Raw genomic sequence first — 12,318 nt, forward strand, 5'->3', positions numbered from 1 at the left:
GGTGTTAAGGCCATGGCGCCAATGGAATGGGAGGAGAGATGAGGGTGGAAGAAAAGGAGCAAGGTTGGCAAGGAAAATATTTTGAAATGGGTATATATTCGTTGAGAACATAAACCTCTCAGGGTATTCATATGAACTGTAATCAAAGATATTTTGCATGCACTTCGAGTTATTTCTTACACTTTCTGAGCTAAATATACTAGCTGTGGAATATTGCCAAGACAAGACCTTCTTCCCTAGCCATCAGAACGTTTGTAGAAGACATGTTTTTAGCTGTAGTCGAACAGCAGCTGAATCACCAAAGCTCGGCGCCTTAGAGATGTGAACGCGGGGAAGAGTGTTGCAGTGGGTGGCTAGACATATGGCTTTGTTGACCAATCTGAAACTGCACAACCTTGAAGAGAGTACCTGCAAACAGCCCCGTTTTGGAGTCTGAGTTAAGATGGAATCATCATGAATTGGCTCTACCAGACTGGTACAGGTGTAACAGGGCTATGTGCATGTTTTGCACAGCTTGAATAATTGGATATCGTAAGATGAGATGCGCTCGTCCACTGGCCATAGAAAAGAGTTCCAAAGCTTTGGTATATTGAACCAAGCAAACTCCAGAATTACTCGCCAAATCCTCGTATCCCCATGTAAACTGACATACAAGCGACCCTTCGTGTAACCTATCTTCCTTGTCTGAGGGCAGGACTAATCAGCAACCAAGAAAGAAAGGAATGGCAAAAATAAAACACAACAAAAACCAGGAACACAAGAATCGCAATGGGTGGGGCAGTTACATTAAATTTAGCGAGCCATGGATGGGAAAGGTAACTGTATAAACAAAAGCCAGGAACACAAGAATAATACCTAGCAGTATGGGAGGGAAAATCAAAAGGCGGAGTAGGCGGCAACGGCATCAAGGGAAAAAAACATAGTGATAGAGGATGATATGTACTGAATAAGTATATAGACATATAGCATTAGCCAGAACAGAGAAAAAAAAACAGGTTTTACAAATTTCAGTCGATCTATGATAGATGTATAAGCAACTGATCATTGCATAATTTCTGGTGCATCCATCCTTTCTGCACTTTTAAGGACCATGAGCCAGTTCATCATGAATTGGGTTGTTCTCATGTTGCCCACTGTTATAGGCAGATTTTAGAGATAAATTGTGATCCAAAATATCACACCCATTTCTAGAGAATACAAGCCATTCATCAAGTATCAAGTATTAGTTTAATAGCAATATGAGAGTCTTAAATCTGCGCATAGGCAAACCGCACAGAACATAACATGCGACAGTTTGCCTGACTTGAAAGATGAATGTGTTGCTGATGTAACATGAAAACGTGAGTTCTGTTAAAGAGACAGAAAAAGGTTAATGCCTTACCCGATACATGTTTCCAACAACGTCATCCAGCACACCTAGCTCTCGAGCAAATAATAATAATAATTCAAGTCATTTCCAGGGCCAGGGCTCACCTTGCACCGTCTTTCAAATGATGAAAAAACATAAACAATAATTACTATTAAGAGGAATCAGACAAAGTTAACTGAGTACAGAGTACTGAGGATAGTAATGGACACTCATATGAAATTTTTCATCCTTTACAGCCTAAGGAACACTATCCTGCAGTGGTTCTTCTTTTCCAGACCTGCGCCTACTGAGCAGAGACTTGAGGAATTTCTTGCTCTTCTTCAGAGTCTGCTTGCTTTCCTTGGAATCATCATTGTACCTATCAGCGTATGACCGCAGCGGCACCAATCTCTTGGGATCTGAAGCTGTCTGCATCTTCAGCAACATGTAATATTGTGTCAGCATTTGTAAGGCATATTATTCCTAGTAGTCTTGTGTTCACAAGCCAGCTTGATTTACCTGCACCCTAACACTTGATGTCTTGAGCAAGGATGACTTCTTTGAGAGTGACCCAGACCTTGTGAGTGGAGTTGTCGAATAAATTGGTGAATCCGATCTTTTATCTGTTAAACGGAAATAAGATTGACCACGGAACATTAGTATATTTAATTAATTGATAAATTTTAGCAGATTAGGATAACTCTGTAACCATTTCACGGAATTTCAAGTGTTGCACACTCATATACCACCGTCGGCTATTGAACATTTGAACTTATCACTACTATACCTCTATTGGTGGGTATTGCAGTATCAGAAGGCGGCATGAAGCGCGGATGCTGTGCTGGAGAGGATGAACGTGCGCTCTGAGAAGGTGCTCGGGCAATCGACCGGAGCTTGCTGCAAATGATAATTGTTAGTTTGGCAGCTCAACTGCAAAGTAAGAAACCCAAGCTGATTTGTAGTTTGCAAACTGAAACTGACCGAAATGAAGCTTGCTTGTCTTTGCTTTTCGTTTGAGCTGCAGATGCTGCTGCTGCCAACACGTAGGCATTTCAGGTCGAAATCAAGTTTAAGATACCCAATACATGTCCACCATTTTTATGGATTGCAGATCCTTACCGCGGAAGGCCTGATGCATCTGTGTAGTCCTGCTCTTGACCTTATTCATCTCGCTGAAGTTGGGCACGGCATTGGGAACTGAGCCATCTCCTGCTGAAACCACTCAAGTAAGACATCAAGATGTCTCACCCAAGTTTGACCCTCATCCACTTTTCTTGCTTCTTGAATGTGCCGACAGGCTAGAATACAGAGCCACATGAAAGGCACAAAGGTATCTTACGGCCACTTACCTGGTAAGATGTACCTCTTGTGATACTTTGGAGCGGCGATCACCAAGGATTGCTGCGTCAGGCCTTCTCTGTTCACGCATGCTTGGATCGCTTGAGCTCTCTGAAACCAACCGCCTCGTTAATCCGAAGGCATATTGCAAGGAAATTACTGCTGAATGTAGGATGCACCAACAGAAACCTGCTGGATGCAGGAGACCCGCAGATTGGCTTCGGCCACCTCGTCGAACCTTTGATCGACAAGGCTGGAGACTTTGAAGGATATGGACCCTAGGTGATCTACGGTGTTGACGAGGGCCTTCACAGCATACTCCTTGAGGTTGGTCATCACCCTGTGCGCATATGCATATTCATGAAAAAAGAAAGAGCGAACCAGTCGCAGATGCGTGGAAGCTTGCTGATTAGCTACATCTACATGATATTGTGGAGCATGCAGGAGGAAGCAATGGGTATATGACGTACGCCTGCTTCCCGCCTTCCTGTGTGTAGGCTAGCTCGAAATACTCTACTGCAGAATACAGTTGCGGCCGCAGAGCCTTGAGATCCTGCATAGAGAGAGAGAGATTGTTGCTGACGTGAAAATACCCAAGCAGAGTCCTAAGATTGTAGGGGAAGAGAAGAACACAGGTATAATTTGAAGGATAAACATACCTTGATTGTTTCAGAGAAGATGAATGCCTCCTCCATCTGCACCTCCTCCATGGTGCCGCCCCTTCGCCGGAGAGGCCCCGCTGCTTCCACCATTCCAACCAACCCTCAGTTTCGTTCCCTCTCTCAAGTCTTCTTTGATCAGGAAGCTGGATGATATTATATGGCGATGTTGGTGCAGAAGAGGAGAAGCACTCATGGTGATGAACTCAGCCAGCTGGGAGGAAGAAGGCCGCATGAGTTAAGGAGGAGGAGGAGGCGTGTCATTAGCACGATAGGTATTTGACTGAAGAATAGTTTATGGTGATGGCCTGGCAATGGCAGGAACAGCTATATATAATAATGCCATTCATGGCAAGGCAAGGCAACAAACAGGAGACCCTTTTTTCTTCCTTATAGGCAATTAAGGCAACATGAGATCCTTTTTTTAGGTAATTAGGGTGATAACAACCCCTCTACTCACTCTGCTGGATGTTGACTGCATATGCAGCATATTGACGGCAGATGGTCCTGCGTACTTACCTAGTTGTATTATCAACAAGTGTACATGTACCCATGAGGCTCTGGTCCATTCATCTAGAGCAAGGAGCAGTCAGCAAAGGGGTGCCAGGAGGGCAGGTACTGCAGAGTGGAGTGAAGTTGGTAGGGCTAGCCACTGATTTAATCACACCAGTGTCGAGGTGGTTAGCCAGTCAGTCAAGATGCTTTTTGGCTCACACTGTGCATGTAGGGCAAGCAAAAGAGAGAAGGCAGGGTGGGATCTGGTTGGGATGCTGGACCGGAGGCTTGTTTCCCTTCTTCTTTTTTCTGCTAGACGATACCCCACACGATTGTCGTGGAAATGTTCTGCAATATATTTCAATGAAACTTGTTTGTATGAAATATGAGTATTTGAAGTAATAATATTAAAACTAAGGCGTGTTTGATATTGTTGTAAAATATCTTCTCATTTCTTAAATATAAATACTCCTTCCAAACCATATTAATTGTCGCTAATTAGGTACTCCCTCTGTCACAGTTTAGAAGGCATAGTTAAATTTGCGTGCGTTTTTACAATAGACAAGGTTTAAGGCGCATTGCATTTATTTCTAGTAGCTAATTAGTACTCCGATAGTATTATTTCTATATGCATGCGCAGTGTGAATGCTATTTTTTAGCCCATCTCACAACCAATAGATAACCGCCTAGGTCCCAGAAAATTTTCAAGCGCGCCTTCTAAACTGTGACGGAGGGAGTATAAAATTATATTAAAATAGGGACAATTAATATGGATCGGAAGGAGTAAGATAATAAAATGAATGCGTGTTCTCGTGTTGAGAGAAATAAGTTTGTGTGAGCTAGTTATTTTGACACTAGTGTAGTGTCAAAAACACTTTTATATTATGGGACGGAGGGAGTAGAAGATATATATGTTGTGAATGTATATGTTCATCATTTCTGCCGCATGAGTGTGGGCCCTCCTCATGAGTCACCATACGACACTGCTGGTCGCGTCATAATCACAAACTCCAAAAATACTCTTCTCAACAACAACCTCCCATACCTGCTCTGTGTGTGCACCTTACTAATATTAATTAATCTTTCGCCAAAATGTGTGCAGGTACCCACAAGATCCGGAAGAAGTGCTTTCCCGTACCAAGCATATAGATAGGCTCAACTCCAAGCAAGAAGGGCGGTGAATCATTACACATGGATTAACTACTAAAGTATTTCCTCTGCTTGGGACATCATTAGTTGGCTTGGTTTTTGCCTTGATCAAGCAAACTCAAAAGTGCTCTGTCCTCTATGTCTCTTTCTTTTTTTTTTGGCAAAAATGTCCTCCATGTCTTTCGCCCATCGGCCCATGGATAAAACTAGCTTGAATTATTGGACATCGTAAGATGAGATGCGCTTGTCCACTGGCCAGAGGAAGAAAGAGTTCCAAAGCTTGGTGTGGCTTTTTTTTTTCATGGACTTGTTTCTCTGCGGCAAATTGCAAAACTTCTTTGGTTTCTCATTCTTAATAAGTTTGAACTTACGAAATAGATAGGCAAGAACAGTATGTACGTTGAGTATATTTCCCTATGTTAGACTAATTATGCATCTATGAGATGCCATTAGCAGAATCTAATTGCATCTAAAGTTCTCTCATTTGTAGCCAGTCAAGATGGATAACGCTTCACTAGGGCTCCCCAGCCCTGGCGATCAGGGGGCGATCCCCACGCCGCCACCGCAGCCGGACGTCGCTCCGGCCAAGTGTGGCCCTCCCTCCGGCCCCCTGCCCACGCAGGATGTTGGAACAGCAGCGGCTTCGTCCGCCCTGCGATCGCGCAAGCTTATAGTCATCGTCGATCATGCCATGTTCGAGATGGAAGGTGCCAATGGGTTTCCTGACTCCCCACGTTGGAGGGGGCTAGATTTTCTCGAACCCTTCTGCAAGGGAAAGCTGGATCGGACTCCCTTAATACCAAAGGCGGGGTTGCTGCGAAGACAGAAGTCGAGGGAGCCACCAGATCGATCTACGTGCGCTGCTACACCGCTGCCGCCTGAGCGAGTCATCAGCGAGAGGGCGGGGTCGTCAACGCATGGGGCGGGGAAAGCTATGCCAGCGACTACGGCGAACCTGGTGGTTGGTGGGGGCGATTATGGGGCTCCCTCTGCGGATGCCGCCCGCCCGAAGCCCTCCATCAGGGGATCTGCAGTAGCCACGGCTATGAAAGCACGCGTGTAGGACCTGATCATATGGAAGCACAGAACAACGGAGACGCTGGAGGGGCAGCAGTCTCACGTACTTGGAGATGTGCGTGACCAGGACATGCTGGAGGTGTCAAACGACAAGGAGGTAGTCGGCCCAGGGGCCGCCGACGAACTGACGGGGCCGGCGGAGCCCCGTCAGGAGCAATGAATGTCTTAAGTTGTGATAGAGGCGGGGTGTCCCGATCTTTCGATGAGATGATAACTATCGATTTGGTGGAGCCGACTTTGACGATCCGACAACAAACATGCACGACGTTGCGCCTTAGCAATCGCTAAACCAATCTCCTGAGGTTACTGACGATGCCGGAAGCACGATCAGCCTGACCACGAAGGTCTATTCCTGCACGCAATCGAAGAACAAGCAAGAATATGATAATGCAATCTGAATATTGCGAATATAGATGAAGTATTGATAATGATGGGGATCCCTAAGCGGTCTTGGTCTGGTCGTTTGACACAAACAAAATACACGAAGTTGCAATGGCTAACTTTTAACTAAACAAATCCCAAGCAAAAAGCTACTAGATGGATCTACTTATATAGGAGCAAGGGGTGGCGGCCAAAGAGGTGGGAGAACGTCCCCAAGGCAGCCTAAAACTAACCCTAGGTTGTACAAGGCCAATGGGCCCAAGTGGAGGTGATGTAACACCTTTGGACTTGTAGTTTGACTCGGATTCTGCTGCAGCATCAGATTGTTTCGTCCATAACTCAACGCTCCGGATGAATTTGAAGGTGATTCCAATTGGGTTGGAAAGTGCACGAAATCTAGTTTCCAACAAAAAAGGAATCACCCAATTCAGAGTCTGCATGAAAAAGTTGTTGGCGTTTTGAGTCAGGTATGTCTGTGCAGTCCGAATCTGAATCCAGAACGTGAGAGACTTGGACTCTATCTTCTCTCGGGCCAAAAGTGACGTGAGAGAACTTTTTGAACAGTAAATAAACATCTCTTTCTTCCTTATCTTCATATGTGGATTGTACAAATGTCCCATGCACCTGCAATTAGACAAAACACAAAAGTGTGTGAAGTATTTTTGTTCTGGATAACATAAATAGATTATTGAATAGTTTGCACTATAAATCACCTGACAAATATGCATATATGCAATATTTTTGGTCATATCCAAGGTAGTCATGTCCTCATCATCCTCCCCTTCTTGAAAATAAAGTAGTCCTCGGCGTTGCTTAATCTGAAATGTGGCTAACAAAAGAGACAAGGTGTACATGTTGTATATGTATACGTCATCCATTTTTACTTCCCTTGATTTTTGCATATATGACAGATGAATAGATGAGTAACTTGCATAGTTCATAAAATCTAAAGCCAACAAATTAGCACAAGAACTAGAAGGCATGAAAATATTGCAACTCAATTTGCACATATAAGTGAAGCTCTTATTTATTTCAAAAGATTGACAATGTTCATCATTAAACCATCCCAACATTGGTGAATAAACCTTATTTGAATCAAATTTACATGCTACAACATGCTTAGATAAGCAAACATGCAATGAGTCATTCGACACACAATCATCACCAAGATTAGAGGTCATATTAAAATGATTAAACATTGATTCTTTTGCATCAATAGTTAATTCAATGGGTGCACTCAAAATTGTTGGTATTTCAGTTGTTTGATCACATGACGCATTCATGACAGTATCAAGATTCTCTAAAATAGGTGATGTGCTCAAATCACCAGGTAACTCAACACATGATGCATTCAAGTTAACTGGGGATGCATCATTCTCATGTGAAGTTATATCATCAATACCTTTATTGTTACCTTGTCGCAAAGACGTAGCTGATGTAGGTACGGACGTTGACAATGCACCATACTCTTGAGATGATGTCGCGCTCACAATCCGAGGTGGGGCTGCTCTAGTAGGTGCAACAATGGAGGAACCAACCGGCAGTGGTGAGCATGAACTGGAATAGTAGTTGTTGTAGTCATCCAATGCATCCTCCTGTAACTGTCTCTCAAAGATACAAGCACGAACATACATACCAGTAATGCAACGAGGAATATACTGAAATCTTGCCTGAATATCACGGTTCAAACCACCAAAAAATCTATTCATTGTATCATCCTCAGATTCTTCTATGTCACAATGATGCATATAAGATTTGAACTCTTGGTAGTAAGCATGCACAGTGTTGTTGCCTTGTTTAAATTGTTCAAATTTGCGAAGCAATTCACGACGATAGTAAGGAGGGAAACATTGTTGTCTCATTACATCTTTCAAATGTTTCCAAGTTGTGTGTTGGTTATCAATGTTTTTCTTACAATGCACACTCCACCAAACAGAAGCAAAACCAGTAAATGCTCTAGTGGCAGCTCGTACTCTCTCAAGTTCAGAAAAGTCATGGTGACGAAAAACTTGTTCTACTTCAAGCTCCCAAGCTAGATAAATAGCAGGATTAAATCTACCCTCAAATGACGGTAAAGAGATAACCTGACCATGTGCTTGTGTGTGTTGTCCCAACTCTCGTGATGGTGAAAATGTGTCTGTCGTCCAAGAACTTCTATCTCCGGAACCTGTCATGATTAGTAGAAACAAGAAACAAAATTCAAGAATAATGTTCCTATGCACTACTAGGATGTGGTTGTAAAGTGCTCACAGTAAAGCAAATATCAATATATTACAAGTTCTTACCATGCGGCAGGTGGTGACAGGCAACCAGCGGTGTCAAGTAACTCTGAAGATTGTGTAAAGCGATTGCCAGGGGAACGTACATATACACGGTGTAGAAATATGTGGAGCTGGGTTGGCTATATATGGTAGCAAAATTTTTAGCAATAATCAATTCAAAGATGCAATGTTGAATAAACGCTCAACGACGGTATTGTGCTGGTCCTAGGCTAGACCGGACTAGAAACGCGAGTCTAGAAAACTAATGAGGTCACGGTGTAGCACAACTAGTATCAATGAAGGATACTAAATAGTTCTGAACAGCAAGATATAAGTGAAAATCATAACGACACTGAGGATAATGATGAAAAACAACTGCCAAGCACGATATACAACAACTCTCTCCAACTTTCCTCTTGAAAAGTTTGAGCCAATTTTCTGATAAATTTCAAAGAATGCTACTAGATCAAGCTTTCCAATGCAAAAAGAATCACTCAATTCTGAATTGATATGAGGAGTCAAAGAATTCTAAAACTGGCCTGAAAAATTGGAACAAGCTGTGTTCACGAACTTCGGAGGGCAAAAAGACATATTTAGAAGCCGATTTTGAGGTGTCAAATATTGAACTAGCTTCTGCAACTATTTAGATGCGGCTCGTCGCTAGCTTCAATTTGAATACTCACGGAGCCAAAACGGACTTCGTATGAGGAAGATACACCTTTTTTACCGAACAGTGCGCAAAACAGATTCCAATCCGAATTCAGGTACGAGATTGATTCTAGATAGATCCGGGTTTTTCTTCTTCTCTCTTTTTTTTCTCACGTTTTTTTTTCTTTTTCTTCTCTCTCTTTTTCTTTTTTTTCTTTCCTTTTTTCTCTCTCTTTTTTTCTCTATCTTCTTTTTCTCCCTCTTTTCAAGACAAACTAGATAAGATGCAGATTGGATCAGGCGAAGATGTAAGTGACCTCAACTATGATTATGACAATGAACAGTGCGTAGCACGTGGTGGAAATTGGTGGATGGGATGGTGGAGAATGAATGGGATAATGATGCAGCGGTGGCGTGACTAATGTGAATAGAACTCGAAACTCTAAAGGAACTAGACACTAAGACCAGCAACTCGACACGGCGATGCAACCGATAATTCAATAATGCAAACAATGAAAAGAAAATTGCAAAGGCTCAGTCTGGCTAGGACAAAGGATGAATAGATCTAACTTTTGTTTTGTTGCTTTTTCTTGGACAATAGGTAAGAAAATAAATCTAATCTAGAAAAAACTGGAAATTCTCACCGAGCAACCTGAAAACTGATACCACTTGATAGAGGCGGGTGTCCCGATCTTTCGATGAGATGATAACTATCAATTTGGTGGAGCCGACTTTGACGATCCGACAACAAACGTGCACGATGTTGCGCCTTAACAATCGCTAAACAATCTCCTGAGGTTACTGACGATGCCAGAAGCACGATCAGCCTGACCACGAAGGTCTATTCCTGCACGCAATCGAAGAACAAGCAAGAATATGATAATGCAATCTGAATATTGCGAATATAGATGAAGTATTGATAATGATGGGGATCCCTAAGCGGTCTTGGTCTGGTCGTTTGACACAAACAAAATACACGAAGTTGCAATGGCTAACTTTTAACTAAACAAATCCCAAGCAAAAAGCTACTAGATGGATCTACTTATATAGGAGCAAGGGGTGGCGGCCAAAGAGGTGGGAGAACGTCCCCAAGGCAGCCTAAAACTAACCCTAGGTTGTACAAGGCCAATGGGCCCAAGTGGAGGTGATGTAACACCTTTGGACTTGTAGTTTGACTCGGATTCTGCTGCAGCATCAGATTGTTTCGTCCATAACTCAACGCTCCGGATGAATTTGAAGGTGATTCCAATTGGGTTGGAAAGTGCACGAAATCAAGTTTCCAACAAAAAAGGAATCACCCAATTCAGAGTCTGTATGAAAAAGTTGTTGGCGTTTTGAGTCAGGTATGTCTGTGCAGTCCGAATCTGAATCCAGAATGTGAGTGACTTGGACTCTATCTTCTCTTGGGCCAAAAGTGACGTGAGAGAACTTTTTGAAAAGCAAATAAACATCTCTTTCTTCCTTATCTTCATATGTGGATTGTACAAATGTCCCATACACCTGCAATTAGACAAAACACAAAAGTGTGTGAAGTATTTTTGTTCTGGATAACATAAATAGATTATTGAATAGTTTGCACTATAAATCACCTGACAAATATGCATATATGCAATATTTTTGGTCATATCCAAGGTAGTCATGTCCTCATCAAGTTGGAACTGCCGAGGGGCGGGGAACCCTTGGACAGTTCATGATCTTGTGAGTCTTGTTCAGACTCACTCCCCTAGCATTGTTTTTCTTTGTGAAACTCGACAGTCCAAGAATAAAATGAGTAGGGTATCGTGCTCGTTTAGGTTTAAAGGGTTTTGATGCTTCTGATAGTGTTGGTCTTAGTGGAGGTCTTGCTTTGTATTGGCATGAGGCATTGGGTGTGGATGTAAAAACAATAAATGAAAGATATATCGATGCGTATGTGACGAGTGTGGCGGGCAAGCCGCCCTGGAGGCTCACTTGCGTCTACGGCGAGCCCCGTACGGAGGACCGACATCGCATGTGGTCCATCCTCCGTGATCTGCATCGACAAGCCAACATGCCATGGGCAGTGGTTGGCGATTTCAATGAGGCCATGTGGGGCTTCGAACACTTTTCTGCTACACCAAGATTGGCAGGTCAGATGATCGACTTCCGTGATGTGCTTGAAGTATGTGGCTTGGGTGATCTTGGTTTTGCAGGGCTCCCGTATACATATGATAACCGGCGAGGGGGGCGGGCGAATGTCAAGGTATGCCTAGACCGGGCCGTGGCAAATAACTCCTGGAGGGATCTGTTTACACATGCAAAGGTGAAGCACCTGATGGCTCCTAGTTCGGATCATCTACCTATCCTGCTCCGCTGCTCTAGGGAGGAGCCGAGGCAGGAACATGGGAGGAGGTGCCGCCAATATGAGGTTATGTGGGAGAGGGATCCCACGCTACCGGAGGTAATTATGAACACTTGGACCGAATTGGGTTCGATGCTTAACCTTGGTGAAATTGCTTCTGGGTTGGGAAACTGTAACGCCCCGGATACAACTTTCCATATTCGTAACTCCGACTCTTGCCTTTTCCGGAGATGTGATTTATTATTTCCTCCGTGGTTGGGTTTTTGTCTGTTGTTTTGCATTTTGTTCTTGTTATGCATCTCGTCTCATAGCATCATGCGCATTGCATCGGCATCGTTTTCATAAAACTTGCATCCGTTCGGGTTCCGCCGGTTCTCTCCCTTGTCCGTTCTGAGCCAGACACACTTGCACGCGCCCGCGGCACCTCCGAAATATTATTTTATAAGTGTCATAAAAATGTTGTCGGAATGGGTTGCAACTTGTCGTGCGGTCTTATTATAGTGTAGACAGGCCGCCAGCCAAGTTTCGTCGCATTCGGAGTCCATTTGATAGCCCAACCATTAAATATATAGCGGCACTGTTGCCGGTATTTACGTCGGACGTTTTCGGTCTCCGGAAACTGTTGCCGAGCTGCCTTCTCTT

The 12,318-nt window shown here is 43.5% G+C and overlaps 2 protein-coding genes across 4 annotated transcripts in view; one reads left to right on the forward strand and one right to left on the reverse strand.

Moving 5' to 3' along the window:
* Nucleotides 1-2,882, forward strand: part of LOC123107053 (protein Rf1, mitochondrial) — a 6,909-nt gene extending 4,027 nt beyond the window's left edge. Inside the window, exon 4 of the mRNA XM_044529065.1 lies at nt 2,157-2,882. The gene's annotated coding sequence lies outside the window, so the exon portion shown is untranslated. The remainder of the gene's footprint in view (nt 1-2,156) is intronic.
* On the reverse strand, nt 1,407-3,585 carry LOC123107031 (putative protein ABIL2). 3 transcript variants are annotated; one of them, XM_044529049.1, is made up of 9 exons: nt 3,346-3,585; nt 3,157-3,239; nt 2,876-3,026; nt 2,698-2,797; nt 2,468-2,557; nt 2,330-2,378; nt 2,136-2,245; nt 1,868-1,971; nt 1,407-1,783 (listed from the first exon to the last, which is right to left on the reverse strand). In XM_044529049.1, the coding sequence occupies exons 1-9, from the start codon at nt 3,436-3,438 to the stop codon at nt 1,607-1,609; spliced, it is 957 nt and encodes a 318-aa protein (XP_044384984.1). In that variant the 5' UTR covers nt 3,439-3,585; the 3' UTR covers nt 1,407-1,606. The 3 variants fall into 3 exon arrangements, with proteins under 3 accessions (XP_044384984.1, XP_044384991.1, XP_044384978.1); XM_044529056.1 differs by having other exon boundaries at nt 1,407-1,777; nt 2,330-2,381; XM_044529043.1 differs by having other exon boundaries at nt 2,330-2,381.
* Nucleotides 3,586-12,318: the final 8,733 nt, after the last annotated feature.

This window comes from Triticum aestivum, chromosome 1B (genome assembly GCF_018294505.1).
Source record: "Triticum aestivum cultivar Chinese Spring chromosome 1B, IWGSC CS RefSeq v2.1, whole genome shotgun sequence".
Taxonomy (NCBI): Eukaryota; Viridiplantae; Streptophyta; class Magnoliopsida; order Poales; family Poaceae; genus Triticum; species Triticum aestivum.

What these genes read in the sequence shown, in the direction of transcription:
- LOC123107031 (XM_044529043.1), bottom strand. Translation starts at nt 3,438, where the DNA reads ATGGTGGAAGCAGCGGGGCCTCTCCGGCGAAGGGGCGGCACCATGGAG. An exon ending in GGGTCTCCTGCATCCAGCAG is followed by an intron (nt 2,798 to 2,875) that starts GTTTCTGTTGGT and finishes GGTTGGTTTCAG; the next exon opens with AGAGCTCAAGCGATCCAAGC. An exon ending in CAAGAGGTACATCTTACCAG is followed by an intron (nt 2,558 to 2,697) that starts GTAAGTGGCCGT and finishes TGGTTTCAGCAG; the next exon opens with GAGATGGCTCAGTTCCCAAT.